The 16,103-nt window shown below is 37.1% G+C and overlaps 1 protein-coding gene across 5 annotated transcripts in view; it reads right to left on the minus strand.

The window, feature by feature from the left end:
* Positions 1–16,103, minus strand: part of LOC306864446 (disks large homolog 2) — a 224,042-nt gene that overhangs the window by 114,132 nt on the left and 93,807 nt on the right. For 2 of the 5 annotated variants that reach the window (XM_079408459.1, XM_079408458.1), the window contains exon 1: positions 5,156–5,255. The exons of the other annotated variants lie outside the window; for them this stretch is intronic. In XM_079408459.1, the coding sequence (XP_079264585.1) occupies positions 5,156–5,233 (78 nt within the window). In that variant the 5' untranslated portion in view covers positions 5,234–5,255. Of the gene's footprint in view, positions 1–5,155; positions 5,256–16,103 lie in introns of those variants that run through there. 5 annotated transcript variants of the gene reach the window in all.

Below are 16,103 nucleotides of genomic sequence, written 5' to 3' on the forward strand. Positions count from 1 at the left end.
TAAAAATGACCCTAAGTTTTTTTCTACTCTGCTGTAATATAATTAAATATGCTGGCCCGCCGCCAAGCTTCTATACATATACGTTGCTGAATCACTAAATAGCAACATTAATAAAAATAAATAAATAAAAAATCTGCTCATTCTGCATCATTCTGCTAATGTAGAAGCCTCATTTTACAGGAATAAAGGCTATAGCCACATTCCAATATATGAATGTGAAGAACAATGCAGATGGCAAAGTTGCATTAAATAAATCAGGCCCTGCACGAAAACCAATTTTAAAAAGTCATTGCCGCATGATAAAACCTTACAGAGGCAAATGAGAGAGACAAATGGGGAAGGCTCCAGCCAGAGGATCTAATAACGTTTTGGGCCACACACACACACACATGAAACAAAATGTGTTGAACCTTGCAGTTCTTTTTATGAGGGCTCAATGACCAGCATGAAATATGTGAGACTGCACTGTACTCGCAGAAAAAATTAGAGCAGAACTTCATCACCACTGAAACTAGTAAGGTAAAGATATAGTGTAAGGTTGCTAACAATTCCTGCTTGACATTGGTGGAACTGCTATAACACACACACACACACACACACACACACACATACACACACACGCACACACACACACACACACACACACACACACACACACATTTACTTTGCTATCTAAATGGGGACATTCCATAAACTTCTATTGTTTTATATACTGCTAGTTATAAATACTATAATCTAAACAAAATTCTAAAAGAAGGCTTTCTGCATTTTTACAAATTTGTCTTTGGAATATAACATTTAAGTTTTTCCAGTTCTTTCATATGGTAGAATTGTATTCTGTTATTCTAAAATTATTAATAATAAAAAATAAACAAATAAATATAAAAAAACCACGCAGGTTTTGTAATCTTTTTGTAGTGTTTACATCATGATTTGACTTGAATGCCATAGCACAGCGTTCTTGGGTCAATAGCTAAAATGTCACCCGAAAAATTACTTCATATCAAGACAAATTTCATATTTCAGTATTTCATATTTCAAGATAAATGTCTGTAAAGTCTCACCTTGACTTTAATCGGTTTAATAAAGAGGCTTTTAGACATACCTCCTATTTGCCTTTATGAAATGAAGTTCAAGTATACAATCTTTTTGTGTTGACTGCACATTTATCCAAGACATTTTTTTTTCCTACTAAAAAAAAAAGAAAGAAAGAAAAAATAAACAAACCTGCCCTTGGACTGTTCTTATAACCATTAATTTTCACTTATTTGTTCAGTAGCCATAAAAAGAAAGTACATCGAAAAAATAAAATTCTGTCTTCATGTCTTTTAAAAACATGTGACTTACTTTCTTTCATGAAACAGAGAAAGTAGAAAGTCCACAGTGTTTCACTCCATATAATGAAAATCAACTTTGACCACAAATGTCAAGAGATTTTCAGTAAACAGCAACATTATTTTAATCTGCTCCTTACACAAAGTTGTTGTATGGCTATTGAAGTCATGAAATATGTTATAGTAATGTGGACTACTGTTATGATGAAGATATTTTTTATTGTATTGTATTGTATTTAATTTTTTTGTTTGTTATTTTCAAAGACTGACAGCCCTTGGGCCCTTTCTATTTCAACTAGTCAAAGGGACTTAAAGGACTGAAATAAGAGATACTTAGAATAACTTGAGGATATATTGGAAGTGTGGGTACATTTGTGGAGCAGCTGCTGGGGTGGGCAGGTCAAAGAGAGGATAGAGTCTGTCTACCTTCACCTGTTCCTCAAGTTTAATGGGTCTGAGCACAAGCGGGCAACGTGACCTAAGAGCGCATGCTGTCCGGGTTTGACCCAGATACACATCTTTTATACGAAGGGCAATTGAACACACAAGGACAAAGAGCCTCACTGCTACACAAACAATACCTAAAACAACCATCTTTCTGGAGATGAAATCAAAAATATTCACATAAAGCACTATTTTTGGAAGAGCTCATAAAGGCTACAGAGCAGATAGAGGTACAACACCAAGGCCATCTTCAAATCAGTTAAATAAATTACTTTTTCTCAGAGGTAATTCACAAATGCAAAAATTGGCTGAGGTGGCATTTTACACTGATCAAATAATGAAAAAGGTTCATTTCAATTTGATCACATCGCATCAGCGGTTCCTCCGTAATAGTAGGTGTGCTGTGAGGCCACGAATAAGCATGAAACGCTCCCCAAATCCAAGTTGAGTGTTATTAACTCTAGCAGAAAAGTCATTGATTCTTTGAAGATGGGAAAAAAGAGAAGAGAAAGTCTAGAGAGATGTTCTATACATTTAGCAGGTGCCTATTTCCTTACAGGAACTTGCAGGAACAACCTAGGTTTGTGATGGTTTCTTCTTGTAAGGATTGGGCTATAAATATTCCATTCACAAGCCCTAAAATGTATCCACGACACCCTCCCAGAGGTAGAACGGCAATAGCAAAACCATGAACAATCATTAATGCCACAAATCTGGTTAAAAAGCTTGATGAAGGCATGCTTAAATCATTACTATTAAAAAAAAGAAATGGATTTCTTTGAAAGCTTGAAAGCTACAGCAGTGTGCAAGACCTTTTTCATAATATTTTCTGTGTTCAGCTCACCTGCACCAACCATTAAGGTGTGTAAGAGGTGCTTATTTAAGGATCCATAAATCAAAAGAAAAACACACTGGAAAATCAAGCACAAAAGCTAAATACATGCACTTTAACCAAATAAATTTCCATAATTCAAAGTCTCGCTCCTTCTAGCATTAAATGCAAAGCCACTCTCCAAAGCCAGATGACAGTTTGCCAAATTAAAGAATTTCATTTACTACCAAACTGCTGCTGTATAGTTGATAGACCTTCCCTTAGAGACAAAGATCATAAAACCTCACACAGAACAGGCCAAACATCAGCAGCGCCAAGATACATCACACCAAGGTTCCTCTGTGGACAGATAAAACAAATTTAAAAGGAACTCCAGCAATGTTCCAGAAGCCTCTGCTGGAGAGCCAGCACAGGCAGGAAGGGGAGCAGGGTGTGAAAGCCTCTTGCCAAAACAAAATCAATACAATCATCAAGCTTTTGGTGGGGTGAATTTATGAACCTATCAAGAACTTGTCAAGGTCAAGTATTTTTGTGACAATTAAGCACTTTTCCTCCAAAACTGATTTGTCCATCAGTGCCACAATAAAGCATATTTCAGAACTATTAACTGATGTAGATGGTTTCTAGGTAATTTCTTTGTGTTCTTATGTGGCCTATGGTCACCTGTATTTGCCCACGTTCTGCTCTTCTGCACATAGAGTTCCAGACTGGGGGATATGTCCTTTGGACACTTTAGTTTGTGTGCATGAATCAGTTACTTCCTCTTCCTCATATCGGAGGCTTAAGCATAAGAAAATGTGTTTAAATGTGTGAACATTAAATAGAGATTGGCGATTCCTTCACCCAAACACTAAGTTATAGGTTGCTAGGCAGCAGTATGCTGGATGCTATCAAATCCTATCAAAAACACACAAACTTAACACAAAAATGTTTCTAATTTTATTTTCCTGATAATTAAGAATTCTCCCTAAAAAGTCTTGCTAAAGAAATGCCAAACATCCGGATTCTCATTAATGTAATGTGGAAAAATATATATTATTAAAAGTTTACTGTGGCATTTGATGTGCTATCTTACATGTATGCTAATTTTAATTACAAAAACTGTATTACAGTAATTGAGAATATAAACATCACGGAGAATTGAGGATTGAAAAAATACTATACTGAAAGTACAAACAAACAAAAGTATTACATTAATAACATTAATTGTCATTTTCTTGAAGCAAAATGAAGCATTCGTCAGTTCAAAAGTTTGGGGTCAGTTTTTTTGTTTTTGTTTTTTCAAAGAAAGAGACCGTCATAATGTTATAATAGAATTCTAATAAAGAAATTAAAATAAATGTACTTTTGAACTTTGTATTCTTCAAATAATCCTGAACAAAATTTCAGTTTCCACAAAAACATTAACCAGCACAACTGTTTCTAAAATTGATCATAATAAGAAATGTTTCTTGAGAACCACATCAGCATATTAGAATGATTTCTGAAGGATCATGTGACTAAAGGATCAGCTTTGCTATCACAAAAATAAATTACATTTTAAAATAATAAAATAGACAACTTTTTATAATAATATTTCACAATATTACAGTTTTACTCTATTTATTATCAAATACATTCAGCTTTGGAGAGCATAAGCAACTTTCAAACAAATTTGAACAATCTTACTGACCTAACAGTACTGTAATTTCCTTTTTTTCAATTTTAGGTTAAAATATGGCATCTAGACATGCTCTGGACAGACTTTTGTGAAATTCCCCGAGTAAATACTTTCAAACCCTGAGCATCTGCACATTAGGCAGGTAAGAGAATAAAACCTGTTGCATTCAAATCCCACACTAACACATACACACCTCTTTCCTTCAAAAAGTGTAAAAGTGATGAGGACCCTTGCTGATGACAGGAACTGTGATCTTCAGCAAGGGCTCCAAAGGTTCTGAATTACTGATAGAAAGAGACAAAGGAGAATCGAAGTGAGCTGGTCAGAAACAAGACTAGTAAAAATTCCAGCAGGCAGACTAGGTTAGGACAAATCGGATATGGTGCTAAACATCTCAAGACTGCAAGAGTCGACAGAGGGAGAGAAAGAGTGAGAACAAGAGAGGGAGAAAGACTGCTAAACTTCACAGATGGTACAGCATGGTAAACGCCACGATAACAGGAAGACAGCAGGTTAAGAGGATTTTATGCTATTTAATGAGAACGATACAGATCATTATTAATGCTTTGTAAAGCAAGCGGGGACTCCAAAAATTAGATAAAACATTATTATGTTACTCCCAATATAAGACAGTGAAGATTAGATCTGGGGGAGGAAAAAAAGGAAGAACTCAATCTCGCTCACCAGAAACTCCTTTACAATTATCACAACTGATTTTCAGCATTAACAAACTTAAATAAAAACACACACCAATACATTTCCTTCCACCTTTCCATTTCCAATCCACCTTTCGCTAATCAATTCAGATTAAAAAGCACTACAAACAAGGTCATATTCTTTTGAACGAACTAAGTAAATGAGTAAATGGAAATCTCCCACACCTACCTTCTGCATTTTAGCCTTCCTAGCATTCTGAAGCAGTCTGCGTCCAAGCTTCTTGGCATACCAAATGGAGGCAAACATAGTGTGGCTGAGTGGAATCTCTCTGAATGAATTATGAGTAAACACTGTGGAGGAGTCACCAGTCTCAGCGTCAGAGAGAGAGAGAGAGAGGAGGAGAGAGATATACTGTTCACACTCCTCTCCCCTCAGTAATAATCTACACACACACACACACACACTCAGCCTAGAGCAGGTGAGGGAGAAAGAGGGAGGGCAAAAAGAGACACAGACTGCTTGGAGAAGTCGCAAATCTCACATCCACTCTCTCATTAAAATCTCACTGTTTTCTCCTTTCTCTTGTCTGCAGGTTTATTTACATATTGCCAACAGAGCGGCGAGTCTTCTCCTTTATGGTATTGTGTTCAGGACCTAGACTCTGTTTCCCGTCTGTGCTAACAGAGTGGGCGACCCCAGGCCACTATAATTGTTCTGTCTGTGGGGGGTAGTACATGAGTCTATCTGGCTCCGATTCAGGGGCTCTTCTGCCAGTGTGAGAGATGAATGCAGTTCCCTAAGCTAGCGGGATAAATCATCTAAAGCTCCTGAGGTTCCTCTGGGACCAAAAAAACAATCTGTCTGTGCCATCAGTGAGGGTAAACATCCCTCACACCTCTGAAATGCTTTGGATCATTGTCAAATTCACACCTGCGTGAGACCTCTACAGTCGCTGAACAGAATGCTGGAATCTACCTGTAATTGTATCATTCAATGCCACAACAAGCAAGTTGAAATTGTTGGAAAGAGAGAGAGGGAAAAAAATACAGTAAGCGATGGCAGAATTGTAATTTTTGACAGGGCTTTCCCTTTATCTTTTTATCTGTCTTGCTTCTCAATGTCCAATGGAGTTCAGACGAGCTCTCAACAATGTCTCAAACTGGGCTCAAAGATATGTATGGTTTGTATGGTTGTATTTGTAATTGGCAAGGGCCAAATACTCTGAGCTAGGCTTTGCACATTCACTCTATAGCTCTATACTGTCTGCACGTTAACAATTATCTCAGTTGTTTCTATTTTTAACTTGGCATTGTAAGAGACGGCAATGATACTCAATTTAAGCATAACTGAGGACCCCATTAAAGACAACATGAAATACATACGCAACCCATTTACTTGTGACATAATTACAGTTTTTCAAAGAGAAAAGTTAGAGATGTAATTGGTTTTACGAATTAGATATTTAGCACAAACAGTGTTGCTTCTTTGGAATAACGTGCACCAATTAATTCCACAATAAAACCAGGAAGATGTATGAAAGTAAATATGGTCAATTTAGATTTTATATGTTCTTTAAATCTTCTGAGCTATAAGCAACTCATTTGTTGAGGTCTTAAAAAAAAGAAATTAATACTTTCATACAGCAAGGGTGCAGTGGATCAAAGGTGACAGCAAAGACATATAATGTTACAAAAGATTTCAGTTCTTTCAAACTTTCTATTCATCAAAGAATCCTGAAAAATTGATCAGTTTCCACAAAAATAAGCAGCACAACATTTTTCGCCATTGATAATAATAAGAAATGTTTATTAAGCACCAAATCAGCATGATTTTTGAAGATTATGTGACACTGAAAACTTGAGTAATGGCTGCTGAAAGCAAAAGAGACTTCTTTCAAAAATGACCCCAAACTTTAGTGTATGTTTTGATGAATACTCTTGGGTCACACTTTAGAATAGGTAACACTTGTTAATTATTAACTACGACTTTTCCCTCAATAAATTCTTAATTTGCTGCTTATTAATAGCTAGTAAGGTAGTTGTTAAGTTTAGGTATTGGGTAGGATTAGGGATGTAGAATAAGGCATTAATATGTGCTTAATTAACACTAATACGTGGCAAATATTCTAGTAATATGCTAATAAGCAACTAATAGATGTAACCGTAAAATAAAGTGTTACCTACTCTTGTTATCATATTGTACCATATTGATCGCAGTGTTTTTAATTAAAACATGAAAGCTCTGCTAAATATTTGGATGAAGCCAAGAAGTCACGGATAATGAAAAATGTTGCCTGCCTGTCTGTTGTGATTAAATGTTATTTGATAATGTTTTTGTTCTGCTTAGTTATAATAAGTCTGCTCTACATTTTTCAAGAGCCATCATTTGTAACACTCAGTTGACACACAGATCAATGGTCAGCCCTCATAATTATAAGACACTCATTTTTCACACTGATCTGCTAAGTGGGTGTGTGTGAGCGAGCATTTCAGCAGGAGGAGAGATTTCATTATTCTTCCTTCCGCTCCCCATCATACCCCAGCATGGGTTTTCACACCCTACAAATGAGCTTCATTTTAACATCACCGAACATCTTCACTGACAACGTCACACGCTCACAGAACCACACTCATCAGCAAAAGTGAAAGAATATCACCTCTGAAATCCCAGAGGCTCTTTCAACCACTCCCAGGGCCAATCACGGTCCTGGACACACTGATAAGAGCGATCCAGAGTCTACAAATAGAAATCAGCTCATCCATCGGCGATAACAGTTAATCTGAATCGAAACCTTTGCAGGCTAACTGTACATTATGATGGTAAAATCACATCTTTCAATCACATCAGAATGGGAATACTGAGATCTGAGCAGACACAGTGAGCTCTTTCAGCCAGCAAAGATGTGGAAATGTTAACACGGGGTGGTGTGGGATAAACAACGAGGCAGGGATGTGATTCGCCCCGGGTGGGGGCGAATGGAGGCGCTACGGAGTTGCAGAAGCCTTGAGTCATGATGTTACTCACTGATGTTCTTCTGACAACATGGAGCTGTAGAGAAGCACTGGAGTAAGCTTTAAAGATAGACAAATTATATTAAATGAGTGCCAAAAGGCCGTAGGCATCGAAAAACATGGTAGAAAGCTCTAATGAACTATAATAAGGTGCACAATGGAACAGGTTATTCAGCGGGAATAAATAGGCTATTCTGGACTAGCCATATTTTCTTTTTCATGTTTTAAGATAATGAGTACATGAGAATGTTAACAAAGCCACATGTATAGCTCCAGGTTCACATATAAAGCTATAATTCAGTTTAATATTTACACAATGTACATCTGTGAAATTGTGAAATTCGCTTTTCAAGTAAGGAGATTAATCAAGCGGGTTTATAGCTGAAAGCTAGGCATGATTCAACCCCATATCCTTGGTATTACCAAAAAGGGTAGTGGATACTGAATCTAGAGAATAAACAGTGGAGTCTAAGCAGGAAATATAACTGAGAATAAATTGAATTTGAGGCAATAAATCTCTCCTGCAGTGAATGAATAAACGGCTCTATTTTGTTAAATAAGTACACCTTGTGCTTGTTGCATAACTACTGCACTTCATCTTGAATTTACATTCTAAATGCTACATATTATTATGATTGTTACATAATTCCAGCACTGAGCTGAATAAAGTGCTCTTGATTCTCCTCAGGCGTAAGCTGATTACAGAATATTGTTAAAGAACTCTGGTCTGTATGAGTCACATTCACAAGAAGCAATCACACTTTACAGTAGTTTAAATGAAACTTACTTTCTTAATAAACATTACTATTTAATGAGCACGATTCATCAGTTCATGCTATTGGAAAGAAAAAAAAATACTATTGGTAAATATAATACATCGCCTAAAAACCTATTTTGGCATTGTTTTAGACAAGAGGTTTTTAGATATTTTGATGACACTAACCCCAAATATGATCATCTCCTGGCAAGGAACCACACACCTAAAATATAAGCATCTATATACTCTCATGCATGAGGAGCTAATGGGAAAAATACTTTTTTCTATTGTTTGGGGATACAAATCAAAGTCTTTGTGCATTTGTGCAACATGGAAGTTGTATAGTACAATTAAATCAGGATTTGCTCTAGGCAAATCACACTTACAGTCCACTGGAAACTTAATTTTCATTTCAGCCGGTGCTGAAATATGCTTGCCTTAGCAGAGCTCCTTCATTATCAGGTCTGGCTTTGATTATCCTGCAGCGCATCTGTAATAGATGGGCTACAGTGGTGCGTTTTTCAGACTACATGCATTGCAGCGCAGCTATTGATTTTTGCACGCCGGGGAGCTCTGTGTACGCAGGGAAATTTCCTTGTACTGCCCGCTTGTGTCTAGGAAATGAATGGGCCGGGGGGCACTGCATTCTCTAAATAATAGGTCTACCCCAAAGGGGATGTGCGTAAGAAACTAGCGGTACAGCATTGTTGATTCTCTCAGTGAGTCAGAAGGCCCTACACTCCATCACGAACACGGAGACCATCAGAAGCAGCAGACTTAGGGGTCGTTCAGTCAGATGCTGTTCATTAAAGAAGGCTTTATGGAGTAAGTAAAATCGGGAGGGCGGCTTTGAGATCATCTGAAGCCCTGGAGTTTAGGGTTGTATGAGGGACAATCATGAATGCGGACGACTGCTGAAAGGACCGTTCTGATCAGCATAGTAAGCACATATGCATACATATTCCAGAATCCCTTTCCCATCAATTCTACTTCATCCAGAAAATACATTCTAAGCACTTATCATACCCTCAACAAACACAATAACTATCCAACTCTACACACAAACATTAGGATTCAAAGCATGTATCCAGAAAACAGTTTTTCCCCATCTGAAAGGGTAAAATCATTTCTCGCTCAGATATGTCACTCATGGCAGAAATGCTAAAATCAATCACATATCATCTGAAGGTGATAGCCACTGAGATGGCAGCAGAAAAAGTGGCAGTGCACCTTCAAATGAAAGAGCCTCAGAAAGAAAAGAAAGAGGGAATGAAAGAAAGAACGAACTAAAGGAAAAAAGGAATTAACAAACAAAAGATAGAGCAAATGGAAGAAACGAAAGAACAATGCTCTCTTCTTTAACAGCATAAAGAAAGAAAAACAAGAACAGCAAACAAACTAAAGAGAAAAATAGACAGGAAGAGGTAACACATGTAAGAACGAAGAAAAGATAGAGAAAGAAAGAAAGAAAGAAAGAAAGAAAGATAGATTAGAGATTAGTGATCTCTAACATTAGTAATCCCACAGTTATTACTGTTGCCAGATGGATCAGGCTGCGTGAACTCGACAGGTTGTAACGATAAGATTAAAATGTGTGTATTGTACAACAGTGTTAGTAGAACACACACACACATTCAGATCAGCATTTGTCTCTCAGCAGTCAGAATCACACAGCCATATGATCCCATTGATCCCAGTTAAATTACTGAGCCTCATCATGACATTGACTCTATGGACATTGCTGTGTCCCCCACATGCACAGTTATGTCATGTCAAGGGTGAACCAAGCCATGTACCCATGACCTCCACCTGAAATCTCCATCTGAAATAACACAAAAAAGTCAGGATAAAATATACACAATTTTCTTAATACACACTTCTGATCTTATTAGCCGCGTTTCCATTGTCGGGCCCAAAATGGGCGTGCTAGTGCGTGCCAGGACCAGTCGCGTTTTCACTGTCACTTCTGGGGCTTTATCGTGCCCTGTAGGTGCTTCCTCTGGGCCAACGGCCTGGGTTTTTTGGCCCAACGAAAACCTTGGGCCAAAGCGGGCCAACTGGCTAGAGGAGTGGTTATGAACAAAAGCAGAGTTTCTCTGCATCTGGAGAGCGTCAGCGCCGTGGATCGATTCATAAAGTTAGCAGCTATAACACCAGCATTAAAGACTTTTAAAATAATTTTAGCTCAAAACTCACTTTCAGACTGCAGCGAGTGTTTGAAATAACCATACAAGGCAGAAATATTTATAAGCGATGCAAAAGACTATGCACGCTAACCATTAACGTAACCATACTAAACATGGTAACGTAAATACGACTTTTTGAAGAAATCAGACGTCAGCTTCTCATTCTCTATCACAATCGTGTATTTATTCAGTAACATATTTTACCTGTCAGGAGTCTCGTCTCGAGACTTTAGCTCCGCGTAGCCTATGTTATAAAAATATAATAATGATCTTTGTTCAGGAGCTCCCTCTGGTACTCTGATCGTAATTTTTGATAGAAAAAAATATAGAAATGATCATTATTTCTAAATGTGATATATACTGTGACTACAAATAAACAGAAACAGACTCGACTGAGTAAGTATGGTATGTGTCCTTTTTCTTTTGTGAAATAACATTTAATAACGCTTTTTTTCTGTGTGACTAATTTTCAATCCTGATAAATTAATTCATTATGATCAATGTATCGCTTACTATTGTAAAACATTGATGCTTTTGGATTTAAATCTTTAACAAAACATGCAAACAAACAGCCGCTTTTATCATGTTCGTTTTGTGATTTATTTCCAGTGACTTAATAAGTCACTGGAAATAAATCACAAAACTATTTCTTAGTTTTCTGATAATTTCTCTTTGTTAATGAAATTATGAGGTTGCATGATGTTGTTCCAGAGACGTGTGTAAAGGGCGGGTTTTAGTGAAGCGCAGCAGAGCTTCTGGCCCGACAGTGGAAACGCATTGTGATTTTGGGCTCGGTGCAACAGGTCCGAGGCTTTTAGCCCCGCCAGGCCCGTTTAAAGCACTGGCTCGACAGTGGAAAAGCAGCTATTGTGAACAATTTGGTGCACAATAAGTGTGTTTTTTATGTTTTGCATCAAAATATTTTTTCTTTTCACCTAAAATTACTAAGCCCTACTATTTTCTTAAGTGTCATAGAGAGACCACACCCACTTTTCCAAAAAAAAACAATAAATTCCTGACATGTAAAAATCACGTTCCACTCTAGATAATGTCACCAGTCTGCACCTGTGTGTTAATGGACACTGGAATGATGATGGCATGCAGTCATAGATGGGATGTGTTGGTATGCATGAGGAACATACAGTGGAGAGGGCAGAATCCTGGCCCACGTAAAGGGCAGAGGCTCTGACAGGGGACCACATCAAAGTGATCTGTAGCTCTGGCTCCAGCAGGTCCCTTTTACCCCCTACTGTCCTGCCTATAGCACGTTCTCAATTTGCATCTAACACAGTGACCGTATAGCAGGAAGAGGCAACTGCAAGGACTTAATCTGAAAGGAAAAAAAAGCAATGGATAGAAATAGGAATAGGGAAGAAAAAAAAACTAAAACCTGATGATTTCTGAAGGATCACTCTGTGAGAGACTGTAATATTAGATGCTGAAAATTCAGCTTTGTCATCACAGGAATAAATTAGAGGTTAAAATAAATTAAAATAGAAAACAGTTACTTATACATAGTAGGAATATTTCACAATGTTACAGTATTTTTGATTACATAAATAAATGCAACGTTGGCAAGCATGCCTTAAAATCTTACAAAAATCTTTATATACAAAATGTCTATGTGTACACTTTGAAGTTGGTGACAGAAGAGGTCAAAGTCGAACATTTGACCTCCGCACAACACAGCATCAGGCTTTGGCTGTAGCTTGCCATCTCACTGGCCAATGTTCCTGAAACGTTCCCTCTACAAATGTTAACAGGTGGAAAGCATGAGGCCAAGAGTCTTAAATGAGATGTTTCTCTTTAAATTGCCTTTGATCCATCTGAAATGGAAGAGCAGAAGGTACACTTTTATTCTGTGCATGCTGAAATATCAACATCAAATTAGACACAATTTTGCGGATGGCAGTTCCATCAAGGTTTTTTAAAAGAGCACGGGATGAGGGCTCGGAATCTGCCCCTTCCAGGAAATCTCCCACTGCCTGCCATATGCATTTACCCTCTAATAGCAAATCAATTTCTCTGGAGGCTTTATTGTGTAATGGATTCTGGCTGAAATGCAACCTCCACTGCCCTCCCTTCCAGTTTTCGCTGTCTTCTCCTTCCGACTGCCTCTCTCTCTTGGCTTCCAGCCTGTGGTGGGTAATTTGGGGTGTTAATTGCAGTGTGTTATTGTGTCCTGTCAGGTTGGAAAGGAAGCACTGAGAAGCCACTTTAAGATGCCAACATGTATGTGCACATGGAGCTCTCCATGGTGCTGCAATGCTATCTTGTACGTTCCACAAATTATATGTCTCAATGGGACCCGATATCGCTCTTTCTCGCTCTGCCAGTGACTGAGCTGCTTTAAAGTGCACTATAACTGAGTTATATCACCACTGCACCAGCAATCACCTGAACCACAAGGAAGACTCATGTGCTCCATTTAAACTACCAATGACTCACTGGTAAATGTGGCTACTGTGGCTAGGAAATAGTTTTAAGTGCATTGTAGTCTTTTCAGGGAATATATTTCTCTCTTGAACAAAGCTGTGAGGTGTGCACTGATGGAGCTAAACTCGAGTTTCCAGGTGCACTCTGGGAGATTAAAGGCGGCCGGTACTTTAGACACTCTGACACAAATCAGAAAGTGTAACAGCAGAGCGGTGCACAGCAGCAGGGAATGAGGTAGATAAGAGCTCTCGAGTCAGATAAATACAGAAGGTTGAGGACAGGAAGAGATTAGGACCTACAGTCCACGTTTTTCACCAGAACAGTGCAATGTGATCAGGACGAGAAAAAAAAAAGACCTGAAAATTGCTGCCTGTATGATTACATTCAAAGATTAGTTAAAATATAGAATGCCAAATGCATGCTATAACCTTTCATTTTAAATCCAAAATTTTCATGACCCTAAATCAGTTTGTAAGGAATCAAGCTGCATGTCTGTCTACACTGTGCCACGTCTAGTTATATAATTATACTAGACGTGTAATACACACATATAACCAGTCAGAAATTTGGAAAAAATTATTATTTTACATGTTTGTGGAAGTCTCTTATGCTAACAAAGGCTTCATTTATTTGATCAAAACATAAAAACAGTAATATTGTAAAAAAAAAAAAAAAAAAAAGATATAATATATCTTATATATATAATATATATATAATAATATATATATATATATATATATATATATATATATATATATATATATATGTGTATATATATATTTTATTTTATTTTTTTCTTCAATTCAAAATAACTATTTTAATATATATTTAAAATGTAATTTATTCATGTGATAGCAAAGCTAAATTTCCATTACTCTGGTCTTTAGTGTCACATAATCTTTCACGAATCATTCCAATATTCTGATTTTGTGCTCAAATATTCACATTCATTTTAGATTGCAATAATGTTTCAGAATATTACTGTTTTTACTGTATTTTCAATGTATCCATGGTGATGAATGCATCCATTTATGTCAATAAAATTGCATAATTTTGCCCAAGACAACTTTTCTTCTCTTAAAAGGAGGTTCACTTTCTGTCAGCAGCTCAGTGCACAAACTGTGACAGGCACAGTTTGAGTCATGAATATTCATTACTGATGTGTTATTATTTATAAATTCAAAAATTACTTTATTTTTTTTACATTATAAAAATTATTTGCTTAAAAGGTGGAAATTAGTAGGAAGCCTTAGCCACAGTGGGATTGCATTTTACTGTTTGAACATTTATTTAACCCACTGTCAAAGCAACCAGATGCTTGATTGTAAAGTCTGTGTGTTATATGGATAGGTACTTTTTTTCATTCTCAGTGAGGTCAGGAAAAACAAACCTCTTTAAAATATCTGAACAAATTTTGCCATTTCTAAAAGTCATTATGGTACGCCCCTGCATGTGATCAACAAATATAGACAAGCAGCCCTTACTCTGAAAAAGCAAGCTCCAATCTCTCGAATTTTCATTTTTATTTTAAAAAGGACGACACAGAGTGCAGCCATATAATGAGCTGAGCAGAAACAACATAAACATGTGCTGGGCGTCAGGTCCTGGAGGTCTCTGAAACCCTGTCAGTAAAACCCACTTCACATTCTCTCTGTCGTTTAGTACTTGCAGTGCAGCATAACCCTGTTAGAGCTACTTACACTCATTAGAGATACAGGGTGAAGGTCACACACACACACACACAATAACAAGGTCGGACTCAAGCGTGGGTCTGATTATTAAAAACATTGCAGTCGGGCACATCTGTTACCAGGCAACTGCCAGGATCTGACTGCATTCATGGGCTTTAAGAAGACAGATTTTAAGAAGGCAGGACATAATAACATGTGTCCTAACTATAAAACATCAATGCTGGGATTTGCTATAATAACTGAGACAAATGCCAATCAGTATAGTCACATATAGTGTAACAGAGACAGTCAAGTTCAAAATAGTCCCTTTTCATCAGAGGTTTGGCTCAAACAGATATTTCATCACCATTTTCAAAACTGTATTTGGCTTGAAGGATGCATTTCAAACAGTCTGTGAGGACTGAGCAGGATGCCTAGATATGTTATATAATCCCCAGTCTATAATCTGCAATTAAGGAGACAGTTTTGTATTCATATCACTGTGTTTGCTTTGGTTAAAAATGACCTTCCTCAGCATCTGTGTGAGGAGAGAGAGAAAAGAGAGAGAGAAAGAAAGAGAGCAAAGGAACAAGATGTCTTTGCTTTGACACTGCACCTTTTTACTGGTTAAATATGTAGCTTTATTGACAGACATAAGAAAATACAATACTGCAATCCTCAATAATGCAAATAGCAAATAATGAAGACCTGCCTTTAATTTAAAAGAGTCAATCAGCTTATTCAATTACACACTGTGCATTTAAGTACAATTTTTTAAAGACGGCTGATGAAATGCTTTAATATCGTCTTTGCTGATATATTTTACAAAAAATTAAATAAAAAGAAATACATAAAACAGGCTTCTGATACCAGCAACAGGTTCTATAATTAAGGTTGTAAAATGAAGCAAGTAAACCACGAGAAAGAGAAACAGATGGGTAGCACATGTGACTCTCTCCAGGCTGTTTTCTAAAGCTCTAGAAGCGTCTTTCTACTCTCTCACGTAATTTGCCAGTTCAACACATGTTAAATGTGTTTAGATGATTTATATGTCAGCATCTGTTAATCTGTAAAATGAACCCTTTAAAATGTTTTGCTACTATTCTCACTATGAAT

The sequence above is a fragment of the Barbus barbus genome (genome assembly GCF_936440315.1).
Source record: "Barbus barbus genome assembly, chromosome: 45".
Classification (NCBI taxonomy): Eukaryota; Metazoa; Chordata; class Actinopteri; order Cypriniformes; family Cyprinidae; genus Barbus; species Barbus barbus.